Source organism: Eumetopias jubatus, unplaced genomic scaffold (genome assembly GCF_037043125.1).
Source record: "Eumetopias jubatus isolate StellerSeaLion01/CBP00866 unplaced genomic scaffold, mEumJub1_p1.0 scaffold_5, whole genome shotgun sequence".
In the NCBI taxonomy this organism is placed as follows: Eukaryota; Metazoa; Chordata; class Mammalia; order Carnivora; family Otariidae; genus Eumetopias; species Eumetopias jubatus.
The window spans coordinates 128640428-128659935 of record NW_028274811.1 but is presented as its reverse complement, the minus strand read 5'-3'; the positions used below and the strand labels follow the sequence as shown (position 1 = coordinate 128659935).

The 19508-nt window shown below is 36.9% G+C and overlaps 1 protein-coding gene and 1 pseudogene across 3 annotated transcripts in view; one reads left to right on the top strand and one right to left on the bottom strand.

Moving 5' to 3' along the window:
* ZFR (zinc finger RNA binding protein) overlaps nucleotides 1-19508 on the bottom strand; it is an 80632-nt gene that overhangs the window by 4036 nt on the left and 57088 nt on the right. For 2 of the 3 annotated variants that reach the window (XM_028097956.1, XM_028097957.1), the window contains 3 exons: nucleotides 19241-19336; nucleotides 2226-2337; nucleotides 2020-2117 (listed from right to left, as the gene is read on the bottom strand). In XM_028097956.1, coding sequence (XP_027953757.1) covers nucleotides 2020-2117; nucleotides 2226-2337; nucleotides 19241-19336 — 306 coding nt within the window. Of the gene's footprint in view, nucleotides 1-2019; nucleotides 2118-2225; nucleotides 2338-19240; nucleotides 19337-19508 lie in introns of those variants that run through there. The other variant, XM_028097958.1, reaches the window with a different exon arrangement.
* LOC114204723 (large ribosomal subunit protein uL14 pseudogene) lies at nucleotides 5305-6309 on the top strand (annotated as a pseudogene).

Sequence of the window (19508 nt, the reverse complement as noted above, 5' to 3'; positions counted from 1 at the left end):
GCACTCCTCTGTCTTTAGCTTTAATGTAATTTTGTCATATGTGTAGCCTTGCATAGCCACATCACAATCAAGATATTAAACTATACCATCACCATAAGACTCCCTGTATAGCCACCATTAACAATCCATCCCTAACTCCTAGGAACCACTACTGTTCTCCATCTCTGTTATTTCATGAATATTAGATAAATGGAATAACGCAGTTAACTCCTTCACTTTCTTCTTCTTTGGTGAGAGAGCACAAGCAGGGGAAAGGCAGGCAGAGGGAGAAGCAGGCTCCCCGTTGAGCAAGGAGCTGGATGCGGAACTCGATCCCAGGACTTTGGGATCATGACCTGAGCCGAAGGCAGCCGCTTAACCAGCTGAGCCACCCAGGCATCCCATAACTCCTTCACTTTTTTAAAAAAAATTTTTATTAACTCCTTCACTTTTAACAAGGACATTTGTCACTACCACCTAAAGCCAGACCACTTTCATCAAAATGACGTTAAAAAAAAAAAATGCCTTTCAAATGTGAATTCTATTAGTTTTTGAATGCCCTGCTCCTAATCCTAAATCTCCTTTCCCTTAAAATTTATAAATAATTCCTCCTTTAAGCACCAAGGAAGAAAGCAAGCCACTTAGGGTAACTATCTTCATCCCCCCAAAATAAACCCAAAGAAATACAAACAAAACATGTCCAATACACATTAATTAGTAATCACATAAGTTATCCCTTAATATACTTATGACATAACAATTTAATCTTGACATCTTACAATTCCAAATTATAGTTGCCAGAAGAGATAACAAATCAAGAACTTAAGTCCAATAACTTAATGTCTTAGAGTGAATTATTACTTTCATTGCTAGTTGCCTTTTCTCCCCTTAGTACATTTTTGGAATAAAAAAAGAGCTATAGTAGTTTTAGACTGTTTTTTTTTTTTCATTAGGTTCACATTTCTTTTCCATAAATCTTTTTCCAATAAAATTATTAACTGATTATGATGATAATGCTAACATTTATTAAAATCCTTCCATATACCAGATACTGTTAATACAGTTAAACACATTAACTCATTTAATCCTCCCAATAATCCTGCTTGAAACAGGATACTACTTTTATCCTTGTTTTATAGAGGAGAGCACAGCTGGTATTCAAATCCAGGGAGTCTTGACTCTAAAGTCCACTTTTTCCCCCTTAAAGATTTTATTTATTTGAGAGGGAGAACGCACACGCAAGCTCTCACGGGGGGAGGGGGGACACAGAGGGAGAGAAACTCAAGCAGACTCCCCCGCGGAGTACAGAGCCTGACACAGGGCTGGATCCCACAGCCCATGAGGTCATGACCTGTGCTGAAATCACTAGTCTGACACTTAACTGACTGAGCCACCCAGGTGCCCTGAACCCACACTTTTAATTAACTACATTAGACAGCCTTTCCAGTGGCAGGAGAGACTAAATTATAACAATAATTACCATAAATCACACAGCATATCACTTCTTCTTCTTTTTTTTTTTTAAAGATTTTATTTATTTGACTGAGAGAGACAGCGAGAGAGGGAACACAAGCAGGTGGAGTGGGAGAGGGAGAAGCAGGCTTCCCGCGGAGCAGGGAGCCCGATGCAGGGCTCGATCCCAGGACTCTGGGATGATGACCTGAGCCGAAGGCAGACACTTAACAACTGAGCCACCCAGGCGCCCCAGCATATCACTTCTTACAACCAGAGTACATAAACAGTTTCCATACATCATGACATGTAACTTAATACCCAGATTTAAGAAGGCACTGAAAATACAGCTGTATTTTTATATAATACACTTACTTAAGACATACACATTACAGTTAAAGTAATACAATTTAAGATTATATTAGTGAAATCTAGTTTAACTTATATCCCCTCCAAGGGCTTGCTTACTAAAGAAGAACAGAAATAAATACTATGCAGTGACTTCTTTTAAAGGACAATTCTAAAAAACCAAAACTTGAAGGGTAGTGACCCAACAACAAAGCTCTGGGATTAGGAACACACTGGTACCTGTGCACTGGATGTGATGTCTTCACGCTGTTGGTCAGTCATTGTTGCCAAGGTATCAAATGGATCCTTCTCACAAGGATCCAGAAGTCCAGGACTACCTATAAGCAATCAATATATGGAGAAAAAGGCATTAGCATTATCCATTTGTAAAAGAAAGAGTTCTTATTTAATTATCAAACAAACATTAAGAACAAAGCAAAACCTACCTTTAAGAATAATCCCTGAAGAAATGCACTCAAAAACTCTTCTCAGTGCATCTCCAGGGCTCTGAGGACTAGAAGCACTACTGATTGCTTTCTCTACTAGTAACTCCATAGCCTAAAAGTAAAAACATAAAAAATGTGTTTAACAGCTTATAGACCAAAAGAATCACTCATTTTCAAATACCAGAATGACAAATTACTCATGAAGTGGTCATTAAAAATTTTTAAAGACCAAAAATGTTACACAGAACAGATTATGAAATCAGAATATGAATCACATATAAAAACAATCAAAATGAAATAAAACAATGAAAACAAAACTCATGAGACAATATATAACTTACATTTTAAAAAGATATTGTAATTTATGTTTAATGAAGAAAAATGTAAAATAGATTAGTAAGGTTTTTTGATTTTTAGTTTTAATTATTGCCGGTTTTTCCTATTAAAATGACAGTCCCTAAAATTTTTACCCCAAATATTTTATGTATTTATTTGAGAGAGAGCATGCACGAGTGGGGAGAGGGAAAAGCAGACTCCCTGCTGAGCGGGAGCCCAACTCAGGGCTTGATCCCAGGAACCAGGGATCATGACCTGAGCCAAAGGCAGACACCCAACTAACTGAGCCACCCAGGCACCTCAGTCCTTAAAATTCTTTACATATTTAGGGCTCACATGTTTATTCTTTAAACCCACAGTTAGAGGTGCCTGGATGGCTCAGTGGGTTAAGCATCTGCCTTTGGCTCAGGGCATGATCTCAGGGTCCTAGGACTAAGCCCAGCATCGCATAGGGCTCTCTGCTCAGCGGGGAGTCTGCTTATCCCTTTCACTCTCCCTCTGTGTTCTCTCAAAAATACCCCTACAGTTAGAGCAGGTCAATATCCCAAGTAAAGAAGACTTCTTTCTTTACAAACAACGTATATTATCTAAATTTTCACTTAATGCACAAATGAACTTCTATTACCCCTAAGGAAAATATAAATTATGCTTTCACTGCAAATTACATTAGAGAGACTCAAAATCTAAACCAATCAATAGAAGACAAAAGTAAAAGTATACACTTGGAAAGCAGACATACAGGAAGTGTTCTGAACAGTCTATTAGAAAAATTTGCTTTCATTTAGACTTTAAAACTTGAGATATAATTCACATAAGAACCATTCTTTTAAAGTGTACAATTCAGTGGTTTTTAGTGTACTTACAAAGTTGTTCAACCATAATCACTATCTAATTCCAGAGTATTTTCACCACCCCCAAAGAAAACTCCACACCCCTAGCAATCATTCCCCATCCTCCCTTTCCTCCAACCCCTGGCAACTACTAAACCACTTTCTATCTCTACAGATTTGCCTACTCTGGGCATTTTTTACAAATGGAACTATATAAAACGTGCCTTTTTGCATTTGGCTTCCTTCATTCAGCATAATGTTTAAGGTTCACCCATGTCATAGCCTTTACTGAAATTTTAAATATAACATTCAAAGAAACTGAATAGATCGGAACTACAATAAAGTCCTTAAAAGATAATGAAGCTGAAAATACCTTAGTGAGAACCCACTTTTGGTTGTGTGCATAAGAAGCTTATGAATGTAATCTGAGGTAAAAACCATATCCACCTATTCACCCCAAGGTCATCTCGCAGATCTTTTAAATAGGAATAACTCTAAATTAAAGTTTGGACATGTGGAGACTGCATTTCCAAACAAATTAGGAATAAATTATGAGAGAGATGGAAATTTAAAGAGACAGTATACATTAACAGCTACAAAAATGATAGCTGAGCAGCATGAGATTGAAAACAAAAATGAAAGGGCGCCTGGGTGGCTTAGTTGGTTAAGCGACTGCCTTCAGCTCAGGTCATGATCCTGGAGTCCCTGGATCGAGTCCCTGGATCGAGTCCCGTATCGGGCTCCCTGCTGAGCAGGGAGTCTGCTTCTCCCTCTGACCCTCCCCCCTCTCATGTGGCCTCTCTTTCAAATGAATGAATAAATATTAAAAAAAAAAAACAAAAATGAAAAAATGTACATCACAATGAAAAAAATTAAGGTAGTTCAGTTTATTCAGTAGAAGAATGCAGGGAGATGTTCAAGACTTTTATTTAAAAAAGGATTTTCATTTAAAAATTTTTAGTATTTTAAGGAATCAGCTTCAGTTACTCAGATAATTCAATTAATGTATAATGAATATCTCTCTTTTTAGACAAACCAACTATTATTTTAAGATGTCTAACAGACTGTGAAATCCTTAAGGGTAAGATCAACGTCATTTATTTTGAGCTCCTGTGCCTAGTGTAATGGCCAACATATAGAAAATACTTAATATGCTTAGGAAACAAAATACTTTTGAAAATACTACTACTCATAAGAGAAATTAAGGGTAATAATTATCAAAATTATTGATGCTATGCTTAAAATACAAAGCTGAGTCATAAAATATGCAACTTTCATAAATATAGTTGACCCTTGAATAAGGGGTTTGATCTGTATGGATCTACTTACATGTGGATTTTTTTCAATAAATATATCAGAAAATTTTTTGGACATCTGTGAGAGTTTGAAAAGACAGATGAACCACATAGCCTTGAAATATCAAAAGAATTTAAGAAAAAGATAAAACTATAAGAATACAGGATATAGGGGTGCCTGGGTGGCTCAGTTAGTTAAGCATCCAAAACTTGATTTCGGTTCAGGTCATGATCTCAGGGTTGTGAAATCGAGCCCATGCTGGGCTCTGCACTAGGTGTGGAGCCTGCTTAAGATTCTCTCTCCCTCTGCCCAACCCTCCCTACTCTTAGGAAAAAAAAAAAAAAAGAATACAGGATTTAATACATATAACATACAAAGTGTATTAACTGACTGTGTTATTGGTAAGGCTTCCAGTAAAGAGCAGGCTATTAGTAGTTAAAATTTTGGGGAGTCAAAAGTTATACACGAATTCTGAACTGTGTGGGAATTGGTGTCTCTAACCCCTTCATTGTTCAAGGGTCAATTGTAACTCAAACTTTTAGTACTTTTAGAGAATGCTAAGAGAAAATTAAGTATTAAATAATCAGCTATAATCATCTTGTATGTCAAGATACAGGATGTGTTCCAAGTAATTCAAAGCTTTAACAAAATCTGCTTACTAACTGATCTTAAGAAATGAGAACTTATTTTTTTTTTAAAAGATTTTATTTGACAGAGCAATAGAGTACAAGCAGGGGGAGCAGCAGAAGGAGAGGGAGAAGCAGGCTCCCTCCTGAGTCACCCACGTGCTCTAAAAAATGAGAATTTATGATTTATACTTGCATATAAAGGTAGAAACTAAAAACCAAGAAAGAAAGAAATTTATGGAAAACCAAAGTCAGTGTATCAACACCCACAATAAAACTAAGTTCACTATCTGCCTTCTAAGATCATTTGCTATGAAGTGAGCAATTTAAAAATACTGATTTTCTACAGAACATAGTTGTTTGCCAAGCAGATGTCTGTAAGTTAGGATAGCAACAAAAGTAGAATGCACGTGGTTTATAAGCTCTGAAGTGTATGCAAAGTAAAAGAACAACATCAAAGATGAACACAATCGAAATCAGAGAAACAATTTTAGACTGTACTATAAAGGATCTTGGTAGCTTAAGTTATTTAGAGAGAAAAGCTCTCTATATTATTTGAAATCTAGGATTGTAATATTTGCTTTAAAAACCACTCATGGGTCCCCCGGTGTGAAATTCCAGATTTCCCTGGGTCTTCTGGTAGGAGCCACAATCAACTGTGCTGATAACATGGGAACCAAAAATCTGTGTATCCCCTATGAAGGGGACCAAGGGATGACTGAACAGACTTTCTGCCGCTAGTGTAGGTAAGACGGTGATGGCTACAGTGAAGAAAGACAAACCAGAGCTCAGAAAGAAGGTACATGGGGCAGTGGTAATTCAATAATGAAGGTCATACAGGAGAAAAGATGGTGTATATCTCTATTTGAAGATAATGCAGGGGTCTTAGTAAACAATAAAGGCAAAATGAAAGGTTCTGCTGTCACAGGACCCGCTGCAAAAGGGTGTGCAGACTTGTGGCCCAGGATTTCATTCAGTGCTGGCAGGATTGCATGATTCTTTGGTGCATTTGTTAAAAAAAAAAAAAAAAAAATTACTTGTGCCCTCCCTACCCCACCACTCATGAAGCCTGTTTTTCCTTCTCACCTCTAGTAGTAGTAAAAATGCTTACTATGTGGCAAGCAACATGTTAAGCACTTTAAATGCATGATTTCATTTAATTCTCATAACTGGATGCTATTATACCCTAATTTTAAAGATTGGGGGGGTGGGGGCAACAACTTAAACAGTTTGTCCAAGGTTATACAGCTAGAACGTAAAAATTAGGCTGGGATTTGAACCCAGGTCTGATTTAAAATCTATTTTTATTTTTTAAAAAAACACAACTGTATTTCAATAAATATCCCTTATTGATGGGTGATCCAGACTGATAACTAGTTACCTTGCATATTAGTTTTTTTTTTTAAGATTTTACTTTTTTTTTTAAAGATTTTATTTATTTATTCGAGAGAAGAGAGAATGAGAGAGAGCACAAGAGGGGAGAGGGTCAGAGGGAGAAGCAGACTCCCCGCCGAGCAGGGAGCCCGATGAGGGACTCGATCCCGGGACTCCAGGACCATGACCTGAGCCGAAGGCAGTCGCCCAACCAACTGAGCCACCCAGGCGCCCCTAAGATTTTATTTTTAAGTAATCTCTATACCCAACGTGCGGCTCAAACTCACTACTTGAGATCAAGAGTCGCATGCTCCATTGACTGAGTCAGCCAGGCGCCCCACTGACTAAAAATACACCTTAAGAGATTGTGGTAACAAAAATACTTTCATTTGGTGGCAGTGTAAACAGGTAAAACCTTTTTTATCATACAACTGACAAATTCAAAAATTTACAATAGGGTTATTATACTTAATGAAAGCACAAAAAGGGGCACCTGGGTGGCTCAGTCAGTTAAGCATCTGCCTTTGGCTAGGGTCATGATCCCAGGGTCCTGTGACTGAGCCCTGCGTCAGGCTCCTGGCTCAACGGGGAGTCTGCTTCTCCTTCTCCCTCTGCCCCTCCCCCCACTCCTGGCTCACTCGCAGGCCCTCTTTCTCCAATGAATAAATAAATAAATAAACAAATGAATAAACAAATAAATAAATCTTTAAAAAATGAATGCACAAAAGATATCTAACACTAGAAAGTTTGGTTAAATAATAAAAAATAATAGTAATTATCCCCTTCATTATAGCTAATACTGAGCGCTTACTATATATTAAGCATTAACCAATTTAAATCATCACAATCACCTTTTGAGGATAGATATGACTATTATTCCTATTTTACAGATGAAGATGTTTATATTAATCAAATAGGGATTTTAGGAATACCATTACAATAAGCAACTGTACACACAAAAACCATTTCTACATTCCAGCTGATATAGGTTAATATTGATACATGCATGACAGACTTCCATTCCTAAGTCCATGTGTAGGATGTTCTATTTTTATATTATATTTATGCATAGCACCTTATTTCATACTCAAAACTTCTTGGTAAAAACTGTCACGTCTTGTGGAAAAAAGATTTTTACAGCTTTTGGTGATTCAGGAGTGCATGAACTTTTAAGTAGATGTTTTTTGTTGGGGGTAACTAAGTGTTGCACATATATTATTTTTAAGCTTAAGTGAATGAGAGGATACACTTCAAATATAATTTGTGGATTCTTTTGCAAGCTAAGACAATGGTTAGTTCTTTGCCCTGAACGTCAGTGTCCTATCATTTAAAAACTTCACTGGTTCTTTTTTTTTTTTTAAAGATTTTATTTTATTTATTTGAGAGAGAGAGAGTGAGAGAGAGCACAAGACGGGGTAGGGTCAGAGGGAGAAGCAGGCTCTCCGCCAAGCAGGGAGCCCGATGTGGGACTTGATCCCAGCACTCCAGGATCATGACCTGGGCCGAAGGCAGTCGCTTAACCAACTGAGCCGCCACCCAAGTGCCCTGAAACTTCACTGGTTCTAAAAGTAACGGACAGGGGGCACCTGGCTGGCTCAGTCAATAGAGCATGAGACTCTTGATCTCAGGAGTCTTGAGTTCGAGCCCCATGCTGGGTAAAGAGATTACTACCAAAAAAGAGAAAAAAAAAGTGACAGGAACTCTGTTACTACAAGCTACCATCATTAAAATCTAAATTACTTATATTCTTAAAAACAAAAACAAAAAAATGAAATATGTAGAAAGAGATACTGAATTACATATTTCAACAGCTATTTGTGCACAAAGTAGAATTATGGCAGTTCTCTCAGCCTCCTCTTTGAGAACTGTCCTTTTATATTTGACAGATCATTCTTTTTTAAAAAAGCAAGGTAAAATTCATGTAATATAAAATTAAGTACTTTAAAGTGAATAATTCAGTGGCATTTAGTACATTCACTATGCTGTACAACGACCACCTCTTATCTAATTGAAAATATTGACATAATTCCAGAATAAAACCCCTTAACCCATTAAGTAGTTTCTTCCATTCCCTCTTTTCCTCAAGTCTCTGGCAACCCACCAATTAGCATTCTGTCTGTATGAATTTATTATGGATATTTCACACAAATGCAATCATATAATGTGACCTTTGTGTTTGGCTTCCTTCACTTAATGTAATGTTTTGGAGGTTCGGCCATGTTGTTACAGATCATTCTTTTTTGTGAAATATTCCTTACCCTACTCTATACTGTTCAGAAATAAAACATATAATAAACATCAAAAAATTAAGTATATACCCTTTATAAATTATAGCAGGTATACCATTCCAAAGGAGGTTTAGATACTATGTAGCAATTCTGATGTTAGACCAATTTGACAAGAACTCTACCTGTATTTTCTTTACTTCATTACCATGGGTTCAGGACAAAAGAACTAATTTGAGGGCAGAGTGCCATTTTCAGTACTCACTGCAGTGGTGAAGGAAAGCCTAAAAGTAGGCACCATTACTTATTTACTCAAAGTAAATAATGTGAATGCTAAATAAAACTGAAAATAATAAAGATCATAAGAATTTCACATTTCTTTTATGAAAATCAAGAAACTTTACTCTTAGGCGGCTGGATGGCTCAGTTGGTTATGCATCTGCCTTTGGTTCAGGTCATGATCCTGGAGTTCCGGGATCCTGCCCTGCATCAGGCTTCCTGCTCAGTGGGGAGTCTGCTTCTCTCTCCCCCCCACCCCCTGCTCATTCTCTCACATAAATAAATAAGTAAATAAAATCCTTAAAACACAAATGTTATCTCTGCATAAGGTGATAGTATAAAGCCTAATTTCATGATTTCTTGCCCCAACACATAATTAATAATAGTTACAACACACCCAAGCAAAAATTTAACAGTTTCAACCAAAAACAGAGGAAAAGGTCAGTGAAAGAATCTTCCCAAGGAATTGAGTGCCTTAGGCAACTCTCTCCATGGAGCTCCTAACTTGGTTCTCTAGAGGGAAGATGGGGGTAGGGCTGGCAGTTGAGTGAAAAAAATCCAAAAAATTTCATCAATTACTTCCCAACTAAGAGAGGTAGATAGAACAAGTCATACTGAAGGCAGCGGCAGAAAAAGAAATTTTCCTAAATGTAAAAACCCCTTCTACCATCCCCCTCCAGAGAAAGGAAAAGAATAGAATTCACTATCCTGAAGACTCTTGCAGAAGGGAAGAAGAGAAGAACAAAAGAATCCTAATTATCCATATCTAAATATGTCTAAACAGACATTTGGCTAATATGTAGGTAAAAGAAAAGTAAAAAAGATCTGCCAAAGAAGGAAGTGGTAGGGAAAATGTATTACCAAGGATGGCTGTGAATTCTCAACAGAAGTGTCCCAAAGTGGTTTCCCATATTCAAAACACTCTGTTGGCTCAGGGAAATGGAAGTTGTTCCTAAAAGGGGATGGTGAACGGGGGGGAGGGGGGGGAAGCGAGAGAGAGCAGATTCTACATAGGCAAAGGCTCTAGATGCCCACCCTGGGTTTGAAAACCAAAGTGTGAAGGTGTGCCAATGGGATCTACCTCACAGAGTAGCATAGCACATTCAATCAATACATAATGGAGAGCACTGCTTATGTCTGCAACAAGGCTTGATGCAGCAAATCCATACATCTTTTGTTTAATCCTCAAAGCAGAGCTCACAGGGGAAGAAAAAGGAGAGCTATTTTAAAAAAGCATGGATGGGGCACCTGGGTGGCTCAGTCGTTAACCATCTGCCTTCAGCTCAGGTCATGATCCCAGGGTCCTGGGATTGAGCCCTGCGTCGGGCTCCCTGCTCAGTGGGAAGCCTGCTTCTCCCTCTCCCACTCCCCGTTTGTGTTCCCTGTGTTCCCTCTCTCGCTGTGTCTCTGTCAAATAAATAAAATCTTAAAAAAAAAAAAAGTAAAAAATAAAAAAATAAGCATTGGACAGGTTCAAAGACAATTCTTGTTTGAATGTCAGAGCACACAAAAAGATGATTTTGTAATGGAACTGACAACTAGTAAGATGAAAAAACAAAAAGAAACCAGGGAAGATATCTATTTGGGTGGAACATACCATGAAAAATAGAGATGAAAAATCAATTCTCTATGGACTTTGAGTGATAATGATGTGTGATCTATGTTCACTGCTTGTAACAAATGTACCTTTCTAGGGAGGAATGTTGATGGAGAGGATGTGCATGTGTGAGAGTAGAAGATCCAAAAACTGCTCTAAAAAAAAAATAATGTCTATTTAAAAAATAAATTAAAAAACATGCTCTGGAAGGATCTTAGTTTAAGCTAATAAAGGTATAATCAATCCGCTAATATTCTGAGTTATAAGAGAACTTGATGAGCAAAATACCAATAAATTAAAAACTCAAAGTTGAGATGAAAAGGAAGATTACAGCTAACAAAGCATACTGAAATATAAAAACATTATTGGGGAATAAATGAATTATAAATAGCAAAGAAGACTAGGACATAGCTGAAAATCAAGTTACTACCAAAGAGATAATCACAGGAGACACAAGAGGAAAGAAGACAAGATTTCAAACAATTACAGTGGCGCCATGGTGGCGCAGTCCATTAAGTGGCCAACTCTTGGTTTTTGCTTAGGTCGTGATATCAGGGTTGTGAGATAAAGATTCTCTTTCCCTCTCCCCCATGCACATACTCTCTCTCTAATAAATAAATCTTAAAAAAAAAAAATAAAACAGTAACGAAGATAAAAGATATGCATGACAAAAGGAATCCAACATAAGGATAATGGTGTCCCGGGCGCCTGGGTGGCTCAGTTGGTTAAGCGACTGCCTTCGGCTCAGGTCATGATCCTGGAGTCCCAGGATCGAGTCCCACATCGGGCTCCCTGCTCAGTAGGGAGTCTGCTTCTCCCTCTGAATCTATCCCTTCTCATGTGCTCTCTCTCCCTAAAATAAATAAAAATCTTTAAAAAAAAAAAAAGGATAATGGTGTCCCTAAAATACAGAATCCTATTAATCAGACATAATGGAAGATTGTTTTCTCCCCTAACTGAAAGAAAAATCAAATCTGCAGGACAAAGGACAACGATTTCAATAAAATGCTGATATTAAACAACAGATTCCAAGACATATTTGGTTAAAGTTAACGATATACAAAGATAAAGATTCTTTCAACGGCCTGTAAAAAAAAGCCAGGGCCAAAAAACTAGGCGAAACTTAGACTTACCAATACACAACGCTGGAAGATAGTAAAGTGAAACTAAAAATGGAGAGGGGGAAAAACTGTGACCTAACAATGTATTTCTCATTAAAGTAATGGCAATTGGCAGAGCTTCTCAAACATGACAGAATTTCAAAACACCTTTTGATAAAAATTATGATGATAAAATACAATCAGGAAATGAAAAGGAAAAGCCCCAGTACAAGACCAGTGGTTTGCACTGAACCATTTAAATATAGAACATTAAACAGAGAATATGAATACAAAGGTAAATGTAGTTATTTTTAACACTTTTAAGGTTTAAAAAGCATTAAGTGTGTAAATGGCTGTTTTCTAAGTGCAATCAGCAAATATTAAGAAACAGGTTTAAATATATTTTTTAAAAAATGGAACAAACGAAAGAATTACATAACAAGAAACCCAAAGGACTGGGGAAGGGGAGGAAATATAAGTAAAAATTTTCTCAGCTTTTATGGGTGAGAGTTGACAGATACTATATAAAACTGTTGATAGATGAATGAGAACATCATATAAAACTAGAAGGGCAACAACTAACTGTCACAAGGAAAAAACATTCACACACAAACAAGGAAAGAATAAGAATTATGATAAAGCACAGAAGAAAACAAAGGAAACAAATAAACTCATACCAGGCAAATGCTCATGACAAGAAAGCCAGAGTTTCAATATTAATCAATGAACAAGGCTTATTAACTCATGACAGAAAGTGTTAAACAAGGGATCCTTTATAATGGCAAAGGTTCAAATTCACAATGATGATGTAACTGTATTAAGTGTTTACATCCAAAATTATCACTGCAACAAAATAAAGCACAAACTATAGGAAATAGAACAGAAATGAAAACATAACAGAAATAACAGATTTAAATTTACTTTTATCAATCCATGGATGGATGAAGTAGACAAAAAATATGTAAGGAAAAAATACAGAAGAAATGAACAAAATGATAAAGCTGAACTAAGAGGTGTATGTGAGAACACCTCTTTAAAGGTGACCACAGGAAAAAAAAAAGTGCCCATAGATCATAAAAACGGTACATATTAGACTACAAAGAGAAACTTTAAATTCCAAAAATTGTAAACAGAATACATTTATCAGATTATAATGCTATAAAAACTAGAAATTATTTACAGAAACAAATGCAACCCGTTTTTAATCACACAATTTAAAAATTCCCTCAAGGGGGCACCTGGGTGGCTCAGTCAGTTAAGCGTCTGATTTAGGATTTTAGCTCAGGTCATGATGTCAGGCTCATGGGATAGAGCCCTGCACTGGGCTCTGTGCTCAGCAGGGAGTCTCCTTCTGATTCTCTCTCTCCCACCATCACTCCCCCCGTGCGCATGCACTCTCTCTCCAAAATAAACAAATAAATCCTACAAAAAACAGAAAACAAACCAAGAGTGTACTTGTCTTGATGAGCACTGGGGGATGTACGGAATTGTTAAATCACTATATTGTACGCCTGAAACTAATATTACACTGCGTGTTAATAACTGTACTGGAAATAAAGAGTGAATGAAACAAGTATCCAACTCAAGAAGTTTGTTAGAGAACAATAAACTCAAGGAAAACAGAAAATTAGAGATGAAATTAGGATTAAATAGGAAAATGGTAGATCTGACAGATAAATCCAAGGAGTTGATTCTTTGGGGAAAGGAAAAAATAATATGAAAAAGTAAGCCTCTGCCTAAAGAAGACAATACTAGGAGCATTTTTAAATGTCAAAATACAGACATTCTGGTGTGTTTTGATTGTTTTTTGAAGCTGAAGGAAGCAGAAAGTAGAAATGATGTATAGTGCCTATATTTTTATACATTAAAAAAATTGAAGTTAGATAATGCTTAACGCATTTTTATATTAAAATATATTAAGAATTTAGTGTATTTTGGGCGCCGGGGTGGCTCAGTCGGTTAGGCGACTGCCTTCGGCTCAGGTCAGGATCCCAGGGTCCTGGGATCGAGCCCCACATTGGGCTCCCTGCTCCGCGGGAAACCTGCTTCTCCCTCTCCCACTCCCCCGCTTGTGTTCCCTCTCTCGCTGTCAAATAAATAAATAAAATCTTTAAAAAAAAAAAAAAGAAAAAGAATTTAGTGTATTCTGACCACATACAAATAATGAAACACCCATTTGTCATTTTGCTCCTATATAGCAACTACTACTGCTGGATAGTCTAATCAATCAAACTAAGAATTAAAAACAAACAAAATAATAATGAAGATGCTGCAAGTACTTAAAAAACCCTGAGGGGGCAACCTGGGCCGCTCAGTTGGTTAAGCCGCTGGCTCTTGGTTTCGGCTCAGGTCATCTCAGGGTCGTGGGATCAAGCCCCACACTGCGGTGGGGTGGCAGGAGGAGTTTGCTTCAGATTCAGATTCTCCCTCTCTCTCCCCATCCCCTGGCTCACGTGCACGCGCTTTCTAAAATAAATAAATCTTAACACCCCACCCCACCCCACCCAAAAACCTAAAAAGAAAAACAACAAAGAACCCCAAACAAAAAAACAAAAACAAAAAACTCCCAAGATCCCAAGAGCAAAATTCTATCCTATAAAAATTTGAGTATCTAGCTGAATTGGTCAATTTTTCTAGGATAACAGAAATTGACAAAATTAAAGCAGGAGAGAGAAAAGTAAGACTAATTAATCACAACAGAAAAAACTGAAAAAATGCTACCCCCTCTATTAAGAGAGATTGGGAAATAATGTCATCAAATGACAGTAGTAGTTTGATCCTACCAAAAGCGTTTCAGAATTTAAATAAAGAACAAAAGCTTTCAAATTGTTTTTAGAGATTTAGCGCATTCTTGATTCTGAATCTGAAACAGGACAAAAATAAAACTATAAAACTTTCTTTTATGTCACCAAGAAAATTCCTAAATAGACTATCAGCAAACAGACTATAGTTCATTAATATTATTCTCATATATGAGAATCACTCCTGGAATGCAAAGATAGCTCAGTATGAGGAAATCTATTTGTATAATGAACAATATTGAACAGGTTGAAAGGAAAAAACTATACATTCAGGACAATAAACCTTGAAAGATTATCTGGTAAAGTTCAATTTCCATTCCTGATTCATTTTTTTTAACCTTAAAAAAATTTTTTTAAATGTAAGCTCCACACCCAATTTAAGGCTTGAACTCAGAACCCTGAGATCAAGAGTCATATGCTCTACCGACTGAGCCAGCCAGGTGCCCCTCTATTTCTGATTCTAAATTACTTAGCAAACTAGGAAAAGAATGATAATTCTAACCTGACAAAGAAGTATCTCAAATAAGAGGCTAACCATCATGCTTAGTATGCTGTACACCCTAGAAGCATTTTTTTTTTTTGCCTAGAAGTATTTTCAATACAATTAGGAACATAGAATGCGTGTAAAGTATATTATTTCTTTTATTTCCTATTTATTCTAGAAGTATCAGTTAAATTAGAAAAAAGAAGGCAAAATACCATTTATAGGTATGATTCTAAGATTAGAAAACCCAAGAGAATCATATGAAAAAAATTATTACAAATAAAGGAATGCAGTCAGGTGGTAGGGGTTGCAAAATTAATATCCAAAGTTAATAGCTTCTGTATACACAAACAATAATCAGAAAATAGATGTGAAGGGGGGAAAAAGCCTCTAAAAGATAAAATACCTAGGTACAAACAACCAAAACCAAAACTTAACATGCACAGAACATATTCAAATCTAAGCAGGTACATAAAATTAACTTCAGTAAACAGGACGTCACATACTCTCAGCTAAGAAGAGTCAGTATAAAAGTGATGATAATTCTCCAAATGAATCTATTAATTCAATGCAGTACTACTTAAAAAAAATCACAAGAACTTTGGAGAAACTGAACAAAGTTGTAGTCAAGTTCATCTGGAAAAACAAACATAAGAAAAGCCAAAAAATTCTTCTGTGCAAGATGGTGTTTAAAAGGGGCAAAGAACGAGGCAAGAATGTGATGACGAGGACAATCAGAATTTTAAAATTCTGAAGCTTCAATCATTAAGAGTTTAGTACTACAGAAGAAAACAGACTGAAGATTCAAAGACAACTGCCGAGATGGACCCACAGAAAAGGAACTTTGGTCTAGGACAGGGTTTTTCGACCTCAGTGCTGTTTTTTTTTTTTTAAAGATTTTATTTATTTGACAGAAAGAGACACAGAGAGAGGGAACACAAGCAGGGGGAGTGGGAGAGGGAGAAGCAGGCTTCCCGCTGAGCAGGGAGCCCGAGAGGGGCTCAATCCCAGCACCCTGGGATCATGACCTGAGCCGAAGGCAGACGCTTAACCACCCAGGTGCCTCCTCAGTGCTATTGATAACCAGTTTTGATAACCAAAAGTGTCTCCAGACATTGCCAAATGTCTCCTGGGGGACAAAACTGCCCCTGGTTGAGAACCACAGGTTTATGATAATGGTGGCATTTCAAACTGGGGGTTGGGAGAACAGATATCATTGTTAAATAAATTATTCAATGGTACTAGAATAATTGGCAATTGGTCTGAAAAAACATTTAGCTAAATCCATTTATGATTTAAATTTTTTAAATTTATTTTTAATTATACAAATAATGTATATATATTTTGCCCTGGTAAAAACTAAACATTACAGATCTTTATCATAATCATCCCTTTCTCCTACTCCTCAGAGACAACCTATTATATATATATATTTTTTGACAATCCCCATTATAAGTTGGAATACATTCTTCTCAAAGCTTTTGTTATGTATTAAATATATATATATACCCTTGTAGAAAAAGAAATTTGATGGGGAAAAAAAGCTTTAGAAGAAAGCACGTGTGAACTAATTTATAATCTAAAATACAAGAGGATTTTTATGAGTAGAATACAAAACACAGAAGTCATCAAAGATTAACGGATTAAAATTTACAAAAATTTTAAAAAATCTGATATAGTAAAAATGATAATATAGCTAAAAAGCAGATGAGAAGCTGGAGGGGCGCCTGGGTAGCTCAGCTGGTTAAGCAACTGCCTTTGGCTCAGGTCATGATCCCAGGGTCCTGGGATGGAGCCCCGTATTGGGCTCCCTGCTCGGCGGGAAGCCTGCTTCTCCCTCTCCAAACCCCCTGCTTGTGTTCCCTGTCAATTAAATAAATAAATAAAATCTAAAAAAAAAAAAAAAAAAAGGCAGATGAAAAGCTGGAAAACATAATTTTTGCTACAGATGAGGACTAATTTCTTATAATAAAAATATTTAATATAATTAAGAAAATGTTGAGTAACAAAGGAACTGCTGGTTAAGAGAAAAATAATTCTAAATGCCAGCAATCACTCAAATAAGAAATATAAGAGACGGGACACCATTTTATATTTATTATGTATGTGATGATATCCCAGAGTTAGTGAGGGTGTGAAAGAAATGATCAATCCGGGGCGCCTGGGTGGCTCAGTCGTTAAGCATCTGCCTTCGGCTCAGGTCATGATCCCAGGGTTCTGGGATCGAGCCCTGCATCCGGCTCCCTGCTCAGCGGGAAGCCTGCTTCTCCCTCTCCCACTCCCCCTGCTTGTGTTTCCTCTCTCGCTGTTGCTGTCAAATAAATAAAATCATAAAAAAAAAAAACCCAAAACTGATCAATCCAACAGTTTCTGGATGTTTTCAACAATTCAACTTTCTTGATAAATATTTGGCACATGTTCTTTGACCTTGGAATTCTGGCCCTAGCAATTTATTACGTGAATTATAATACAAAAGCTTGACAATAACTTAATGGCAAAACACCGCAAACAACCAAAATGTCCATCAAATGGATACTAGTTAAATAAAGTATGGCATATCCGCAGAAAGGGCATACCATGTAGTTAATGCAAAGAATAAGGTGGATTTGACTATGCCCTTCTCAAAGAGCTCCAAGATGTATTTTTTTTTAACGGTTTTATTTATTTATTTGACAGGGAGAAAGAGACAGCGAGAGCAGGAACACAAGCAGGGGGAGTGGGAGAGGGAGAAGCAGGCCTCCCGCCGAGCAAAAAGCCCGAGACAGGGCTCAATCCCAGGACCCTGTATCATGACCCAAGCTGAAGGCAGACGCCCAATCATCTGAGCCACCCAGGCGCCCCCAAGATGTATTTTGTTAAGAAAATGCAAATAATGTAAATAACACGAACACGCCTGTGTTTAGAAAAAAATTAAAGAACTAAAGTAACCTGGCTATTCACTTCTCACTAACCCAACTCTGAAATCAATAGGTTCAATGATATTTTTGAAGAAACCCCTCCTCTATCTGAATCCTTGCTACTCAGGAACCAAGAGGGCTCAAACATCAAAGGGATACTTTGTACATAAAAATAAGAATATATATGATGGATATACATGCGCTTCTTTCCTGGAAGTAATCACAACAAACTGTTAAAGATAATGTGCCATTAAATAATGAGAAGACTCTCACTTTTTGGTGCCTTTCTGCATTATTTGAATTTCCTAACTTCACACATTTCTTTTTCTTCTTCACATTTTATTTCACAATCTCTATTTCTGAATTTTTTTTTTTAAAGATTTTATTATTTATTTGAGAGAGAGAGAGAGCACATGAGAGGGGAGAGGGTCGGAGGGAGAAGTAGACTCGGACTCGATCGCAGGACTCCAGGATCATGAACTGAGCCGAAGGCAGTCACTTAACCAAATGAGCCACCCGGGTACCCCTCTATTTCTGAATTCTTAAATTTTTAAACTTTTACACATTTTTTAAAAAAAGATTTTATTTATTTGAGAGACAGCACGCACGTGCACAAGCACAAGCTGGGGGGAGGAGCAGAGGGACAAGCACACTCCTTGCTCAGCTGGGAGCTCAATGCAGGACTCCTTCCCAGGATCCTGAGATCATAACCTGAGCCCAAATCAGACGTTTAACTGAGTGAGCCACCCAGGTGCCCCTACACATTATTTAAAAAAAAAAAACAACAACTGTCAACAGAACCCTGCATAAGGAGATTAATAGCTTATTTTTGGTCTTTGTACCTTGATGTAAGTAAAGGTCAACTAACAATTGTTATCTTAAAAAAGAAACATCATGAGAAGAGCAAAAAAAAAAAGGACAATACAAAAAGAAACATCAAGTGCAATTCTTTAAATAGTAAAATCATAGAAAAATTTTCACTCTTATAAAAAAATTAAAAAAAAAACAAATTTTCACTCTGTGACCCCCAGGATTTCTCACTAGAAGAGGAAAGAAACATTTAGGAAATGAAAAAAAGTTGACAATTAAATGTAAGAGGAGATTATAAAAAACTGCAGAAGTATTTTCTCAATATTTATTTTTCACACCATAAAGTTACATACTACTCACCCAGCTTGGAAAATCAGACCACGTTGGAACTCGTTGACAGAGGTCCCGGAGAATACGTATGATAATCACGCAGGACTGCAGACCATTAGCTCTAGCCTTGAGAGCAACACAAAAACCCAGGTGAATTAATCTTGGAAATATTGAAAATATCCCTTGATGAAAAAAAGTTAAAATACCACTGTTCAATGGAAGCTCAGATAAAAATAAAACAAAAATAACCACACTTAAAATTGGATTCAATGAGCTGCCATTTACAGCAGTATTTTAT